At 41.4% G+C, this 16,831-nt stretch overlaps 1 protein-coding gene across 1 annotated transcript; it reads right to left on the reverse strand.

The window, feature by feature from the left end:
- Positions 1-3,818: 3,818 nt before the first annotated feature.
- Positions 3,819-8,790, reverse strand: LOC103398176 (solute carrier family 28 member 3). Its single transcript, XM_008336699.1, has 12 exons — positions 8,671-8,790; positions 8,505-8,582; positions 8,138-8,218; positions 7,958-8,038; positions 7,757-7,882; positions 7,119-7,249; positions 6,198-6,366; positions 5,902-6,099; positions 5,158-5,239; positions 4,891-4,989; positions 4,282-4,396; positions 3,819-3,936 (listed from the first exon to the last, which is right to left on the reverse strand). The coding sequence occupies exons 1-12, from the start codon at positions 8,788-8,790 to the stop codon at positions 3,819-3,821; spliced, it is 1,398 nt and encodes a 465-aa protein (XP_008334921.1).
- Between the last annotated feature and the right edge of the window lie 8,041 nt (positions 8,791-16,831).

Consider the following 16,831-nt stretch of genomic DNA (forward strand, 5'->3'; position numbering starts at 1 on the left):
GCAACCAGGCGCTGGTAATAAAAAGTTGTTTCTCACCCTCGTCGTCGATCTTATTCTGGTATCAGATGCCATCAATCAGCAGCCCAGGATCAGGTGTCGGAGTACTGGCCTGAGTGAGAATTCACTCCCCAGGTCTTTCCCCAGAACCTGGTTCTGGCCGTGCACGGTTTTCAGTCGTTCTCCACCCAATCCTTAGGTTCTGCTTAATTTGTTGGCATCCGGCTCGAAGGACCAATTTATGTTCAGTCTTGAGCACACTAGATTATAATATGAGAAGCAAACAGTTCCTTAAAGCGACAGTACAGCATGAAGAAATGATAATAAATTAAATTCTTCCAACACCAGACACTTCCTCCAGCTCTTCTGGAGGGACCCCAAGGCGCTCCAATGCCAGCCGAGCATCTAAGTTGCTCCAGCGGGTCTTCCCCTAGGTCTCCTTCCGGAGGAACTGGACCCGAGCACCTCCTGAGGGAGGCGTCCGGGGGGTAATGTAAATGCCCAAGCCACCTCAACTGACTCCTCTTGATGTGGAGGAGCGGCAGCTCTACTTCGAGCTCCTCTCAGGTGACAGAGCTCCTCACCCTATCTCTAAGTGAGTGCTCTGCCACCCTGCGGAGAAAGCTTGTTTCAGCCGCTTGTATCCGGGATCTTGTTCTTTCGGTCATGACCCAAAGCTCATGACCATAGGTGAGGGTAGGAACATAGATCATCCGGTAAATCGAGAGCTTCGCCTTTCGGCACAGCTCCTTCTTCGTCACAACAGACTGATACAGCGACCACATTACTGCGGCTGCTCCTCCTGTCAATCTCACGTTCCATCCTACCACTAGTGAACAAGACCCCAAGGTACTTAAACTCCTCCAGGACTTCCTCCCCAACCTGGAGGGGGCAAACCACCTTTTTCTGGTTGAGAACCATGTCCTCGGACTTAGAGTTGCTAATTCTCATCCCAGCGGCTTTACACTTGGCTGCGAACCGCCCCAGGGCATGCTGAAGGTCCTGGCTCAAAGAAGCCAACAAGACCACATCATCCGCAAAAAGCAGAGATGAAATCCAGTGGCTCCCGAACTGGACCCCACCCGACACCTGGCTGTGCCTAGAAATTCTGTCCATAAAGATAATGAACAGAACTGGTGACAAAGGGCAGCCCTGCCGTAGTCCAACATGCACCGGGAACAGCTCCGACTTACTGCCGGCAATGCGAACCAAGCAGCCCTTAGAAGGTGGCCCCGACCTCATACTCTTGGAGCACCCCCTACAGAACACCATGAGGGACACGGTCGAAAGCCTTTTCCAAGTCACAAAACACATGTGGACTGGTTTGGCAAACTCCCATGAACCCTCAAGCACCCAGTGGAGGGTATAGAGCTGGTCCAGTCTTCCACGACCAGGACGAAAACCGCATTGTTCCTTTTGAATCCGAGGTTCGACTATCGGCAGGATTCTCCTCTCCAGTACCCTGGAATAGACTTTTCCCGAGAGGCTGAGGAGTGTGATCCCCCGATAGTTAGAACACACCCCCGGTCTGCCAGTCCAGGGGTATTGTCCCGGACTGCCACGCGATGCTGCAGAGACGTGTCAACCAAGACAGCCTCACAACATCCAGCGAGGTACTCAGGGCAGATCTCATCCACCCCTGGCGCCTTTCGCTGTAAACAGCGGTGGTGGGAAACTGCTTCACCTTCCTGAGGCACCGGATGGTTTGCCAGAATTTTTTTTAGGCCAACCAGTAATCCTCTTCCATGGCCTCCCCGAACTTTTCCCAGACCCGAGTTTTTGCTTCCATGACTACCCGAGCTGCAGTCCGCTTGGCCTGTCTGTACCTGTCGGCTGCCTCAGGAGTCCCACGAACCAACCAGGCTCGGTAGGACTCCTTCTTAAGCTTGACGACTTCCCCTATCTCTGGTGTCCACCACCGGGTTTGGGGATTGCCGTCATGACAGGCACCGGAGACCTTACGGCTGCAGCTTCGGACAGCTGCGCCAACAATGGAAGTGGGGAACATAGTCCACTCAGACTCAATGTCTCCAGCCTCCCTCGGGACCTGTTCAAAGCTCTCCTGGAGGTGGGAATTGAAGGCTATCCCTGACCCGAAGGCGCAGGGAAGTGACCCTCTCACTAAGTGGGGAGAACTCCACTCCAAATAATAATAGCAATTATTATTATTATTATTATAGTGGCTCTTTGGCCCAGAGGCAATGTCTCCGTCATTGGTGTGGAAGCCCAGGGTTAACCTCCTGGGCAAGTTTGAATCCTAGTTAGGGCGGTTGGTACCTTCCAGTAAACTCACCACCCAGGAAGGTTCATGGGGGTTGGTACGGTGCAGTGTGATTTGGGTGGTGGTCATGCAGACTGCTGCCCCTGCAACCCGATAATGGATAAGCGGATGAAAATGGATGGATGGATGGATTATCATTATAACAAATAATAATAATAAATAAGCGAAATTACTCAAATTCATTTAGATTTATTATCATGTGGTGAACTCCTTTTTTAAAATTTTAACTTTTTCCGCAGTGGCTTTCAGGGAGTGTAAAATATCTCATACACCAAAGCTATCTCCATGGCTAACATCTAGCTATTTTTCTACAGTTTTAAAACACTGTATTTAAGGGTTTTACAAGACTTACAATTTTGGAACTTGCAGGGACATGGATGGACTACATTTTCTGCTAAGCTGCTGTGGCTCATAACACATTTGTTCATAGACGTCGATCATTACTAATACAAATTCCCAGTTCCTGAGAAGAAAAGGTACAAATCCTGAATCTACCAAACAAATAACACGCCCTGTAGAAAGTATTTTGAGCCTCATGATATCTCACTTTTCTTTTTTTCTTCTTCTTTTTCTGGATAACACATGGTTAGACAGAACATTAAAATGCCCCATGTGACAGTGTCTGATGGGTGAGTCTAATGTTCCCTCTCTGTGGGTGTGTGAAAGTCACACATTTGAACACACCTCCTCCCCACTGAGAAGGGAGCCATCTGATGCTATGCTTGCGGTGGCCTTAATGAAGAAACTGTCATTTGCTGTCTGAATGTGAGTCAGTGTCTCACACATGTAGATGTTTAAAGTGCTACCCCTTGATACCTTTTATACTTGTTGGAATGACTGACTGCTTAATAGTACTCATATGAGAGTGCTCATTTTATGTACTGCATTGTATTGTAAAGAAAAAATGGAATAGCGACAAATCTAGTAAATAACGAGTTCGTGACTATATATAGCTTCACGCACATACACACACACACATATACACATTTTATAAATTAAATGAACATTTATAACATGTTTTTGGAATAATCTTATTGTGCATTTAGAATAAAGCATTTGTGAACCAACGTGAATATCCCGTCGTTTTATTCAATTTATATATATTTATTTATTCAGGTTTTTACCTATGTTTTATACTTGATTATGCACATTTTCTTAGTGAGCCACTTGCGGCCATCAGCGTGATGTTTCTACTTGGCTCCTGTGTTTTTGTCTCATTCAGTTACACAAAATAATACTTCTTTAAAAGAAAATGTTTGGATATGCCAATCCATTTACCTTCAAAAATATAAAAGGCCGAACCAAAAACTCAAAAACCACTGCCAACATGGGTAAAAAAAAAAAAGAAAAACGACTTGTTCCCCACACCTGGATTAATGAATGGGCAGGTTAAATGTGTAAATGTTTCCATCACCTCCCACAGTGGCACTCAGGTGAGCTATTAAAAATATCTCCACTAATACGATTTTGTATCTATATATTACATATAAAAACTATTGATATGTTTGTCACTGGGGTAAGATGTTTGTTTTTGACTGACTCAAAGTATAGAGCTGCAGTTAAAATGTGGAGAGGGAGTTAGAACACAGCATCCTCGCAGACTGCTTAGAGTGAATCCTTCTCCCAGGGTCACGTTCCATGACCCTTGCAATTTAACACTGTAAATAAAACAAACAATTACACAAATGCACTACTAAAACTTTGTAAGACAACAAATCCTAAGCTAAACTATCTGCAAATTAGCTTATTAGTTATTGAAATAATTCAAATAACTATCTCTGAGTAACTCTAGGCATCTCCATGAAGTTGTTATAAAAACGTTATGCTAATAATCAAAATTAACATAAGCAGTTTATTCCACAACCTGGCTACCCCAGTCCAGTAATCATCAGCTAACTATACTGTATCCAGAACAAACATGATTGGAGTCAAAAACATGGTAAAATTGATCTAAAATATAAGAAATCACCAGCTTGTAGAAACACACACGTATGTACACACACCTTTCGTACAGCCCTGTGCAGCAGGTGAGCAGTTCTATGCTGCTGGTCACATTAGAGTTGTTAAACTGTGAGCTCAGGTGAAGTGGGCACAGAGGGTCAGGGATGTACAGAATGCCTGAAAAATGCAAGGCATAACAACTGACAGTAATTAAAAATGAATGTAATTAATTGTTTAATTTAAATAGTATTTTTCTGTTTTTCTTGTCCAGGATTAACTTCCTTTTGCATGAGAACTTAAGAAATTAACAGTTGACACAAATCTTGAAAAGTGAAGAGAATAAACGATTGATGAAAATCATCAAACAAATCTTGCCAACTTTATATAAGTCATAAAAATTCCTCTGTGGCCGCCGGTTAGGGCTTTCAGTGGACTCACCACCCGCAGGTGCAGTGTGATTTGGGTGGCGGTCGCAGAGACTGCTGCTCCCGCGACCCGGTAACGGATAAGTGGATGAAGATGGATGGATGGATAAATATTCCTCCATGCCTTCTTGGTGTATTTGAAGGCACTGTTCAATGTTCCTTCTATCATGTTTCAGTTATTACCATGCCTTTATGAATTTGCAGTAAAATTATTAACAGGAAAACAGACGTAGACTCAACAATTACCTGCAATGCAAGCAGTCATAAAACAAGAGAAAGAGCCTGCAACCAGAGCCCTGATCCCACAGCTGGAGAAGTCGGACTGTCTGTTAGGAGCTAAGGCTGCTGAAAAGACAGAAAGTTTGAGCCACACTGTCAGCTACAAAATACGAATGTGAATGCATCACTTATAATCTTCTGGAAAATCTTCTGAACAGTAAAAGCCCAGAATCAGTGCTGAAATTTAGACCAATTAATGTCCAGCCTCACTAACCATTTAGACACTACACTTACTTAGAGCTCCAACTGTCATCCCCAATGAAGCAAAGTTGGAAAATCCACACAAGGCATAGGTTGCGATGGTTTCAGAGTGGACCTACAGTACAAGAAGAAAAATAATGAATATTGAAGTCAAAAATAGTAAAAAATTAGGTATGTTAACTTTTTGCCATTATCCAATATGCCGATATTGTCCAAACACTTTCCGATTCCAATATCAACAGTGGTGGCCTGGTGGATATGGAAGTTGTCTGCTGCCTACTATTGAGATCAATAGTATAAATACTATTGAGTGCCTGGTAATATTTATTTATTTATTTGACCAAACCACTGTATGAGTTGCTGGCACCAGCATTCTGCATACAATCCCCTGATTGTCAAAATAGATTAATAAAATTACCTCAAATGCTGCCATCCAGTGGTTTTCACTTTCACATACAGCTGTTTTTTTCCCAAAAATATATTTAGGTCACACATCATTTGGCCAAAACCAAGGCATTGTGTTATTGGGTTTTCATTATCGGAGGAAAAATCAATAATGACTCTTACGCATATTAAATAATTATGATATTATGATGTTATCGGACATCCCTAGTCAAGAGTCTTAACAGGTTTTGTCACATTTTGATGCTGAAAAACATGACTTTGCTGCGAGTGATTTTTCTAAAATGCTATCACATTTCAAGGAAAAGTTGAAAAAGTAGAGCATGTTTTACTGAAGACAACTCACAAAAAAACATACAAGAATATTAGACCTACGGAGATATACTGCTTCACATTATCCACATACTCTGGACCGCCTTCCTTTCGTTTCATAATCAGCACTGAAAGTTTCTGATAGGCCACAAACTCATTGAGAAATGTCTTTACGCCCAGCAGCTCGGCAACAACGAAGCTGTCCTCCCAGGAAACGCCCATCATGAAGGAGATAGGCATGAAGACATAAGAGCAGATGAGCTAGATGGAACAGAAAGAGTCAAAGTGAGTGTGAGTTAACAGCTGTTCTACTGATACACTGGACAACTCAGCGTTTGTCTGTGTGTGGTTTCTTTTACCCCAAAGCTGAGCTGTGGACAGTCAAACATCTCTCCCAACCAGGAGAGGGCAGCATCACAAAAGGCCAACAATGCCAGAAAGGAAATGATATTGACAACAATGCTGGTCACAACACCAACAGAACTCATTGCACCATCAGAGATTGCGTCCAAGAGGCTTTTACTCTCTCTAAAGAGAAACAAGTTGTTATCTAAATGTGAGAAACCAACCATGTAATCCTGGGATTATTCCTTTTGTAAAAAATTCAGATGAGATCAGATCTCGTATGGACTTCTAAATTCTCTATATCAGGGCCCCCCCTACCCCCGGGCTGGGGACTGGTGCTGGTTCGATGTCATTTGTACGGAGTGAAAAAATGTACTTCGGTTTTACACATTTACTTTATTCAAAAATAATCCAGTCATATCCATTTACTATTTTCACTTGAACATTACTTATTCTATCTGTGGCATGGTGTAGCTAAAGTTGTATTATGATTAATCAAAGTCAGAGATGGTAACTAATTATTTTTTTAACTGTTTAAAACAAGGCAAGTGCAATTCTAATTACACAGTAGCCTTAGATTATAATAAGATTGTCAGCCATAGACTCATTTACCACCTTGTACTTGGTAAGGTTCATTTGATGCAAACCCACATGCACACATGCATGCGGGGTGTGTCCATGTATAAGAGTGATGACATGGGATAGATGACATACAGTGTGCATCATCTTATGCAAGTGCTGAATGCAAAAAAATTGATTGATTTGAAAAATTAACTAAAATATTCTACCTGTTCATTTTAACAACCCTTGTAAACATTTTGATAATTTTGTGTCTTCTGAGCTTTTTCCGAATTGTAAACATCTATGGTCATCAGCAGGGCCCTGGATGTTCAATGACCATATATATATTTTTTTTTTAAATATATGTTTCTTACCCTTTTTCGATTTTTAGGTCATTGTCTTTGAAAGACGCTGGAACCTCTGTTTCAGGCCAGAATGTTTTAGCGATTGCAAGAGAAGCTGGTGCTGACATCAGCGATGCTGTCAACAAGTGTGCTGCCTCAATCTAAAGAGAAGAAACAAAAAACAAAGACAATGTTAATATTAATTATATATATATGAAATAATTTGATATATATATATAACAAAGTCACTGCTATTGAAGTCCTGCACAAACCTAGACTTTAATATAAAATATTTCTATTTATGAACCTAGCAAACCTACTGCACCTGTTTTTTTTTCATCTTTAAAGCATTTTACTTTACTTTTCATCCTGCTGTTGAAAGATGCTGTGTAAATAAACCTCATGTATGTACAGGTATATACAACAATAAATAGTGCTGTTGTCTTGTGCCTCATTAGCATTAGCTCTTACATTAAGTGAAAGTCAAAGTGAAGGTGAATTATTTGTCATTGTCACACAGCACACCACTGCACATACAACGGAATGTGACCTATGTTTTTAACTTTGACATTAAGTTGATTACATTACAATGTTGGGTTTTGAAATTGGCTTAAAACAGGCTTTGAATAATTATTGAAACACTCTTCTTCTTTCTTCATATTCCTTACCACCAAAGCGATAAAGGCTCCTAAAATGCTACCAGAGATGCTGGCAAACCCCCCTGTCATCAAAGCATGGATCTCAGAGAGGGTTAGGGCACTGATGTACGGCTTAATCAGGAGAACTGTCTCCGTCTGCAACAAATGGAGCAGGTTAGTCTGGCAGAAAACAAGATTTCTGTCTAGGAACGCTGTTTTTTTTTCTGTCACCTGTCCTAAAAATATATTCCCAGCTGCAGCCATTGATTCTGTTGGAGATGTTCCCATTGTATGCTGCATTAGGAAACCAATCTGAAAGAAAACAACATAAATTAAAATATTGACTATGTGCCTCTTTTTGTTTTGAAAAAAAAAAAGTCTGTAGAACATTAAGATATTTTTTAGTCTTACATTACAAATCAGCCAATGCATGAAGCCACTGTAGAAGAGCATGGCGATAACGCTGCCTAGAAACACCAGTATAGGCATCACCTGGAGAGAGTCAACTTCAAACGTGACAAATGCAGCCGTATATAATAATATCATTACTTTGAGCCTCATGTTATATTTAAAATTATAGGCCACATGAATTAAGAACAGAATTTTCAGCAACCAGATGTGTAATAATTTGCTATATTCCAATTTACTTAATCATGGTTATGGTTTTATTTGGTTTATTAACTAGATACAATTGTATCCTGATGTCACACAGAGCTGGAATTAATTGCAAAAACATATTTGCTATTTTTTCTGCAAACACCAAGACTATATGTCATACCTGAAAGACAAAGAGGTGATCTTTAAAACTGATGCCGAACACAAACTCAGACCCAACAGCTGCAAATGACAGAAATGTCTGTACAGAGGACATTTGAATCATTAATAATACATTTTGGAAATGATAAAGACGTGACTAAATAGCTTTATAACAAACAATTATGTACCTTTGCCTTGTTTCCAATCCATTCCAGAGCTGTTAAGCCAACGTTGGTCCTGAGAGTCAGGAGACCAAACACAAACTGTAGCACAATCCCATTGAGCAATGTTTGGCAAGGCCACTGCATCGGACATGAGTGACATATTATCATGTGACTGCGTGTGTTTGTCAGCGAGGCTGAATACATGGTGAAATGTATTTATACCCTACCATACCCTGAATGGATGTTTAGGTACTTAGTTTAGGTACTTAGGATCAACTGTTCAGAGCAGCGGAGACTGTGGAAGAGAGGTGAAAAATAGAGTACAGGCAGGATGGAACAGCTGGAGAAAAGTGTCAGGAGTGATCTGTGACAGAAGAGTGTCAGCTAAGGTGAAGGGAAAGGTTTACAGGACAGTGGTGAGCCCAGCCATGATGTATGGTTTAGAGACAGTAGCAATAGGCAGAAGACAGGAGGAGGAGCTGGAGGTGGCAGAGTTAAAGATGCTAAGATTCTCTTTAGGAGTGACAAGAATGGACAGGGTCAGGAATGAGGTCATTAGAGGGACAACACAGACAGGAAGGTTTGGAGAAAAAGCTAGAGAAGCCAGATTGAGATGGTTTGGACATGTGCAGAGGAGGGACAGTGGATACATTGGTAGAAGAATGTTAGAGATGGAGCTACCAGGTAGGAGAAAGAGAGGAAGGCCAAAGAGGAGATATATGGATGCAGTGAGGGAGGACATGCAGGTAGTTGGAGTCAGAGTAGAAGATACAGAGAACAGGGAGAGATGGAAATCAATGATTTGCTGTGGCAACCCCTGAAAAAGGGACAAAGCCGAAAGAAGAAGAAGATTCGTTTTTGTTAGACTTTAACTGATACAAACAAAGAGGAGAACTAACCTGCTGATAAAGCCACTTTGACAAAGTTGCAGATGTAGTGTCTATGCTTTGTGAAATAATTTTGAACCTCCTCTACTTTCCTCTCTAGGGAGCTAAACATATAGGAAGAGAAAAATAATAGTATCACATTGAAAAACAAACAAACAAACAAAAAACACAAGACAAATGACAGAAAGCTGATGTAAAAAAACCTTCAACCTCTTCGTGCGCTGATCAGTCATTTTCTCCGACTCTGTCTCATCTGAGGATTCACTGACGTATGAGTGATCCTCTGCCTGTCACATATCAGATCAACATTTTAGGCATTTAGTAATGTAAAACTTAAAAACATATAGCTTAACTGCTAATTAGATGAATTGATTTAGATAAATGGTTTTACATTTCCAGAGGGGTTAAATGGGACAGGTCAGGAAAAAGTTGTCCAAAAAACCAGACATTGTCTAAACAGGAGCTATTTGGTATGACTCTAGTTCAAACATGTGCAGCAGCATCACATCCTCACGAAGATGGATTCTAAAAAATACTTGGAATACTACATTTATGTTACATTTATATTTTTGTGCTATAAAAAGCTCACGATACGTTTGGGCCTGCCAGGTCTATCCAGCTTTGCCCATCGTAAGCGGAGCCAACTCACCACCAGGTGGTGATCAGTTGAGAGCTCAGCCCCTCTCTTCACCCGAGTGTCCAATACATACGGCCGGATGTCAGATGACTACAAAGTCGATCATTGACCTCCGGCCTAGGGTGTCCTGGTGCCAGGTGCACTTGTGGACACCTTTATGCTTGAACATGGTGTTTGTTATGGACAAACTGTGACTAGCACAGAAGTCCAATAACAAAACACCACTCGGATTTAGATCGGGGAGGCCATTCTTCCCAATCACGCCCCTCCAGGTGTCACTGTCGTTGCCCACGTGGGCGTTGAAGTCCCCCAACAGGACGATGGAATCCCCGGGAGGAGCACTGTCCAGTACTCCTCTCAGTGTCAGCAAGAAGGCCGGGTATTCTGCACTGCTGTTCGGCCCGTAGGCCGAAACAACAGTGAGGCACCTGTCCCTGACCCGAAGGCGCAGGGAAGCGACCCTTTCACTCAGTGGGGAGGACTCCACCACACGACTGGCAATCTGGGGGGCTATAAGTAAGCCTACGCCAGCACGCCGTCTCTCACCGCGGGCAACTCCGGAGTAGAAAAGGGTCCAGCCTCTCTCAAGGAGTTGGGTCCCAGAGTCCAAACTGTGCGTGGAGGTGAGCCCGACTATATCTAGTCGGTATCTCTCAACCTCCTGCACAAGCTCAGGCTCCTTTCCCCCCAGCGAGGTGACATTCCATGTCCCCATAGCTAGAGTGGTTGTCCAGGGATTGGGCCGTCGTGGTCTCCGCCCACAACCGCCACCCAAATCACAAGGCACCGGTCCCTTGTGGGCCTTCCTGCGGGTGGTGGGCCCACTGGAAAGCGGACTCACGTCACTTGTTCGGGCTGAGCCCGGCCGAGTCCCGTGAGCAAGGACCCGGCCACCAGGCGCTCGCCTGCGAGCCCCAACCCCGGGCCTGGCTCCAGAGTGGGGCTCCGGTGACGCCAATCCGGGCGACGTGAACCTCTTTGCTGTCTTTTTCTTCATCAAGGGGGGGTTTCTTCATCAAGGTTGCGATTCAAGGAGAGGCCTCATATTCTAGTGTAGCATATATGTTTTCAGGGTGGAGCTTTGACAAGGTAGACAAGCATACAAACTAGTTGAGCAGGTTAGAGGAACCCTGAATATGCATTTCCTTTAAAGTGGTTTGTAAGTCAAAGAGCTTTATTTACTATTTACTCTTCTTTAGCCACGTTGATAAAAGGTCTATCAAAGTCTGTAAAATGTGAGTAAAATGTCTGATTATTCAATTCAATTATTCACAAGAACTTCAGAGTAAACATATGCAATTCCATAAAACTCAAATATAACTACAAAACATTTGAGTAGCAACAAACTATATAATAACTTCTATAATTGCAGTCTGTAAAAAATATAATTACTAGGCTATAACAGACTTTTGTTGTACATCAAATCCCACAAAGAAGGAAGGTGAATAATTCACCTTCCTTCACATATAGGCGGAAGATTGACGAGAGTTCTGTGCGCTGCAGCGGTGAGAGGCAGAGGCAGTACAGTGTTCTGAAGTTTCCTCCTTTCTATAGTTTTTTTTGCTACGCGAGTCAAATGCGCATGCACACATGGCCGGTAGCAGAAATTTATAGCTATAGCTGAAGTTTTTTCCTACCTGAATTTTTTTCCTAACCATAGCGTAAATTTATAGACATATCTGACATTTGTGTTCAGGGTGGTACAACATTATTGTGCACATCAAATCAATTTGCCGCTGCAGACAAGCCATAGTTTTCTACTACACCACCGTTAAACAAAGTTAGTTTCTTATATTTTAAATACTTTATATGACCAGTATGCAGTGCATAGGTTTGACAGTCAACTTATTTCAACTGGCCACATGCATGAGATCATGTCTGAATGCAGTTGAATAGTTAATACTGCGATTTATCGTCATTTTCATGTAGTCATATAACTTACTCCATATAGACTCCGATTTTTCCAGCTGTTTTAAAACAGTACCTTAGTAAATTAGAGCAGGGTTTACAGTATTGCATAAGATCGTTTACAATTCTCTGATAGTGGCCTACAGACTTGGATGGAAGTGTATGGGCCTCTGACATTTGTCCATGAAATTAAGTATTTCTTCCATTGAGTTATTGATCGCTATGTTTTGTTAGGTATATAATTGGTTTATTTCCTTTGTGTGCATTGGAACTACACACAAACGGAGAAAAAGGGAAATTTCACATAATTAACCATTTTATGAATCTTGTGTGAACTTATATCAGAGTTGCCTTTTTCTCTGAGAGAAATACTTTTAATATATACATTTAATAGAAAAAAGTAACTGATCTTTCATTCTAAAATATCTTACACTGGATGGAGCGGAAAGTTATAGAGCAATCCACATAAACATTTTAAACTTCTGTCTATGATGCTTCTTAGTCATCACGGGGGGGGCGGGGGGGGGCAACTTCTTCTGGACAGGACTCATGTTCACATTTTGACCAGGGAAGACAGATGACTTGAGAGAAGCGTAAAAGAAGCCATTTTTGTCAACCTGGAAAAATCATCACTCAACAGAGGGGGTGGGCTAAGACACAACCTATCACCTACATACAAGGTTTCAAGGTTCCCAAAAGAGTCTCCTCATTTCACACAACAAAGAGACATGTGACCGAAACCATTCTAACGAGGAATGCAACGACCCATCAGACTCCTGACAACTGTTTTCATTTCCCCAGTTGACACTAGCTGACCCCAATGCCCCACCAAACAGGGGGTTAAGAAGGTGGGGTTAAGTAGCTTTTTGCTTTGTTACACACAGAATATATATTTGCTGTACTCCCCACCACCAGTCACAATTGAAGAAGCCTCTTGGATGAGAAGTGAAACGTCTTCTTTGAGAACATTTCATGTTCATTTGCCTAACAGAACTCTTCAACTATTTTACTGACATTTCTTTGACATTGTTTTTAGTGACATTTCTTTCTTTTAAAGTTGTTTCACAGAAATGGAAAGTAAATGGAATTAGGTGCATGCTCTCTTGGCTCAAGGCGCATACCCCTCAGGATATGGGAAAAGTCAGAAGCAAAACCTCAGGAGTTATGCATCAAAATTCACAATAAGGGGTTAGTATCACAAGTCTATGATATGTGTTATTTAGAATATTGTACATGGTGATAAAGCATTATTAAAGTAATGTATCCTTAACAGATTGACATCTCTAGATCGGAAATAAGAAGGCTGTGAAAACCAGGAAGGAAGCCAGAAGACTCTTCACAGAGTTTCATTCATCACCCATAGGAGGTCACACTGGCATACTGAAAACCTGGGCAGCCATCTCTACCAGGTTTTACTGGAAAGGGATGTATGTTGACATAAAAACCTGGGTATGTAATTTTTATATAAACGGACTGCTTTTTTTGTAAACTTAACACAAATTGTTAATTATGCAGTTTATATATTTTCAAGATCTTACAATGTGACAGGTGCCAAAAAGTGGGAAAACCACTGATTGCAGTGGGGGAGTTATAGCAGATAAAGGTAAATATATATTAAAACCATACAGTTGTTAACAATGTTCTGAAATCACATTAGTGAAAAAAAAGGACCATGGACATGTAAATAAACCCTACATTTAAATTTGTGAATATGATCAAGATGTGCATACTTTCTTTTAAGGTCTCCAGTGTGTGGGATTTGATTGGGATCTACCTTACTGGACCACTACCAAAAACAAGAGATGGCTTTTGATACATTTTGACAGCTACTGTTTTTTTTTCCAAGTGGGTAGAAGCTTTTCCACTCAAGTCCAAATCAGCTGCTGAAGTTGCAAGATGTCCATCCATCCATCCATCCATTTTCAGCCACTTATCCGTTACCGGGTCGCGGGTACAGCAGTCGCCACCCAAATCACATTGAACCGTACCAACCCCCCTAAACTTTCCTGCGGGTGGTGAGTCCACTGGAAGGTACCAACCGCCCTAACTGGGATTCAAACTTGCCCAGGAGGTGAACCATGGGGTTCCACACCAATGACAGAGATATTGCCTCTGGGCCAAAGCGCCACGTTGCAAGATGTATTTGCAGTATTATATACAGGCATGGCTGCCCAAAGCGCATTCTCTCTGACCAGGGAAGAGAGTTTGTTAATGACGTATGTACATTTAAATAACAAGCATTCAAAACTTCAGCACAGTTGTGTATCAACAGTTGACAAATTCCCATTTATTTTTAAAGCTTAACAACAGACTTTGTGAGTTGCTCTGCATTGAGAGAAGTGTGACCGCAGCATATCATCCACAAACGAATGGTCTGAATGAAAAAACCAATGACAATATCAAACGGTAATTTTATAGGATGTGCATCACATTTATTATTGCACTGATATTGTGTGATATTATGATTTAATTTTAGAGCCCTCAAGAAACTGGTTAATGACCAACAAGATGACACGACCAGAATGTACTCTCCATTTTTTATCATGTATGGACGAGAAGCAGTATTTCCGTCAGAGGTACCTGCTGAAATGCTGAAATAAACACTTTGCTGAAAAATCCTAGATTGAGCGTGATTATTTTCTGTTTTACACTATGTGCTGCATTGGGTAACATTTTTACATTCCCTCTGTTTTGGTCTGGTAAGATGTACATGTAAATGTAAAGAACATAAATAAAGTCCTACCCTAAACCCTAAGAGAACAGATATATTAACAGGGATTTTCTCTTTAGCCTCAAATAATGTGCTACCACTCTAAATACAGTGCAAAGTATGTATTTATAGTGATTTCATGTCTATAGTAATGTGCTACCACTTTGAATAGAGTCATAAGCACGTATTTATAGCAATTTCATGCCTATAGTTATGTGCTAACACTCTAAATAGAGTCAGAAGCACGTATTTATAGCGATTTCACACCTATAGTAATGTGCTACCACTTTGAATAGAGTCAGAAGCATGTATTTATAGCGATTTCATGTCTATAGTTATGTACTACCACTTTAAATACACTGAGAAGCACATATTTATAGCGATTTCATGCCTATAGTAATGTGCTACCACTTTGAATAGAGTCCGAAGCACATATTTATAGTAATTTCATTATAGTATAATAATATTGTACCACCCTGAACACAAATGTCAGATATGTCTATAAATTTACGCTACGGGTAGGAAAAAACTTCAGATAGGAAAAAACTTCAGCCATAGCTATACATTTCTGCTACCGGCCAATGTGCGCATGCGCAGTTGACACCTGTAGCAAAAAACTGTAGGTAGGAGAAAACTTCAGAACAAGGGCTTGCAGACATACAGCTTCTATTCTCAGATGACTGCCTATTGATTCAAGTCAGCTTTTGGCCGTGAGCCTTATATGATTATGAAATATGGTCTAAAGATTTAATAAGGTGGCTCCCACTGCTCCTCTCCTGTAGATATTACATCCGCCACCCAGATAAGGAAGCAACACATCACTGCGCCTGACATCAGTCCACAAATGCCAATGGGGCAGATAAGTTATAACCTTGTCTGAGGGTAGTAGGTTGCTGTTTAACTTGAGTGCAGAAATTGTGACTCCACTCAGTCTTTAGAGGTTGAAGCTCAAACTCTAAGCCCTAGGGACAGGACCGGGGAATATGTCCAATTCTTTTTTATTTATTTATTTATTTTTTCTGAAATAAAATCCCTGCCTGAAATCACAGGATCTTCTTTTTCCAGGTGACTTGGTGTTTAATCCCCACTAGGCCAAACTCCGACTTCAGACTCAGACTTACCATGAAATACTTTTTTTTTTACTATTGTGACACTAAGACAGCTATGTCAATCGTGTCCTGTTGAGTCTGACTTGGTTTTAATAAGGAGACGTATAAGTGTAAAGCTGGTGTGGATTTAATAAGGGCAAATTGTTTGGGCCTTATAAGGTTAGCAGTTTCCTTTTAGCCACATTTGGGGATTCAAGGTTGTTCAGTTGTGACAGTGAGTAGTGACTCACAGGACTTTAACCTGCTGTATCATAACTGCTGTATGATGAGGACAGATAGATTCCTACTGTCAGGCTGAATAAATGTCTGATAAACCACAGAAAATCTTTCTTTTTGATGCCATCGGGAAAACTGAAACAACATTGGAAAATGTTTTTGTATAACATAGCAAATTAAGGGTTCTTATATTTTAGGATTATATTTTAGATATTAGGATCGTAATATGTGGCCAGTTATCAGATACATCGAATAACTCTTATTCCAACACCCTCCCCTCTTCTCCCTGTCCTCATCCTCCTCCTTCTCCTATCTCTCCGTCTCTCTGAGACTGACTGTGTGTCAGACAAGGACATTTACACGTCGTTCACAAACCCAGAGGCAAATACTGGTCTAACCTCCACACCTGACTCCTTTTTTTCTCTCCTCCCGGACATTTTTTTGCACGCACAGCAAAGAGCGGTGCTCTGAGGAGGATAAATGAGGTATCACGTTTTCTAAATGATCTGCTTTAGCGCTGGCAGCAGCTACTGGGCACCGTCCTCTCCTTCCTCTCTTCTCCTTCTCATCATTATCAGCCTCGCATCCATCCAGCAGCCCAGTCACCTTGTGGTAAGGATGCACCGGCCCCTGCATGTCAGCTGAGAGAGAGAGAGAGAGAGAGAGAGAGAGAGAGAGAGAAAGAGAGAGAGAGAGAGAGAGAGAAAGAGAGAGAGAG

This window comes from Cynoglossus semilaevis, chromosome Z (assembly GCF_000523025.1).
Source record: "Cynoglossus semilaevis isolate Cse_v1.0 chromosome Z, Cse_v1.0, whole genome shotgun sequence".
In the NCBI taxonomy this organism is placed as follows: Eukaryota; Metazoa; Chordata; class Actinopteri; order Pleuronectiformes; family Cynoglossidae; genus Cynoglossus; species Cynoglossus semilaevis.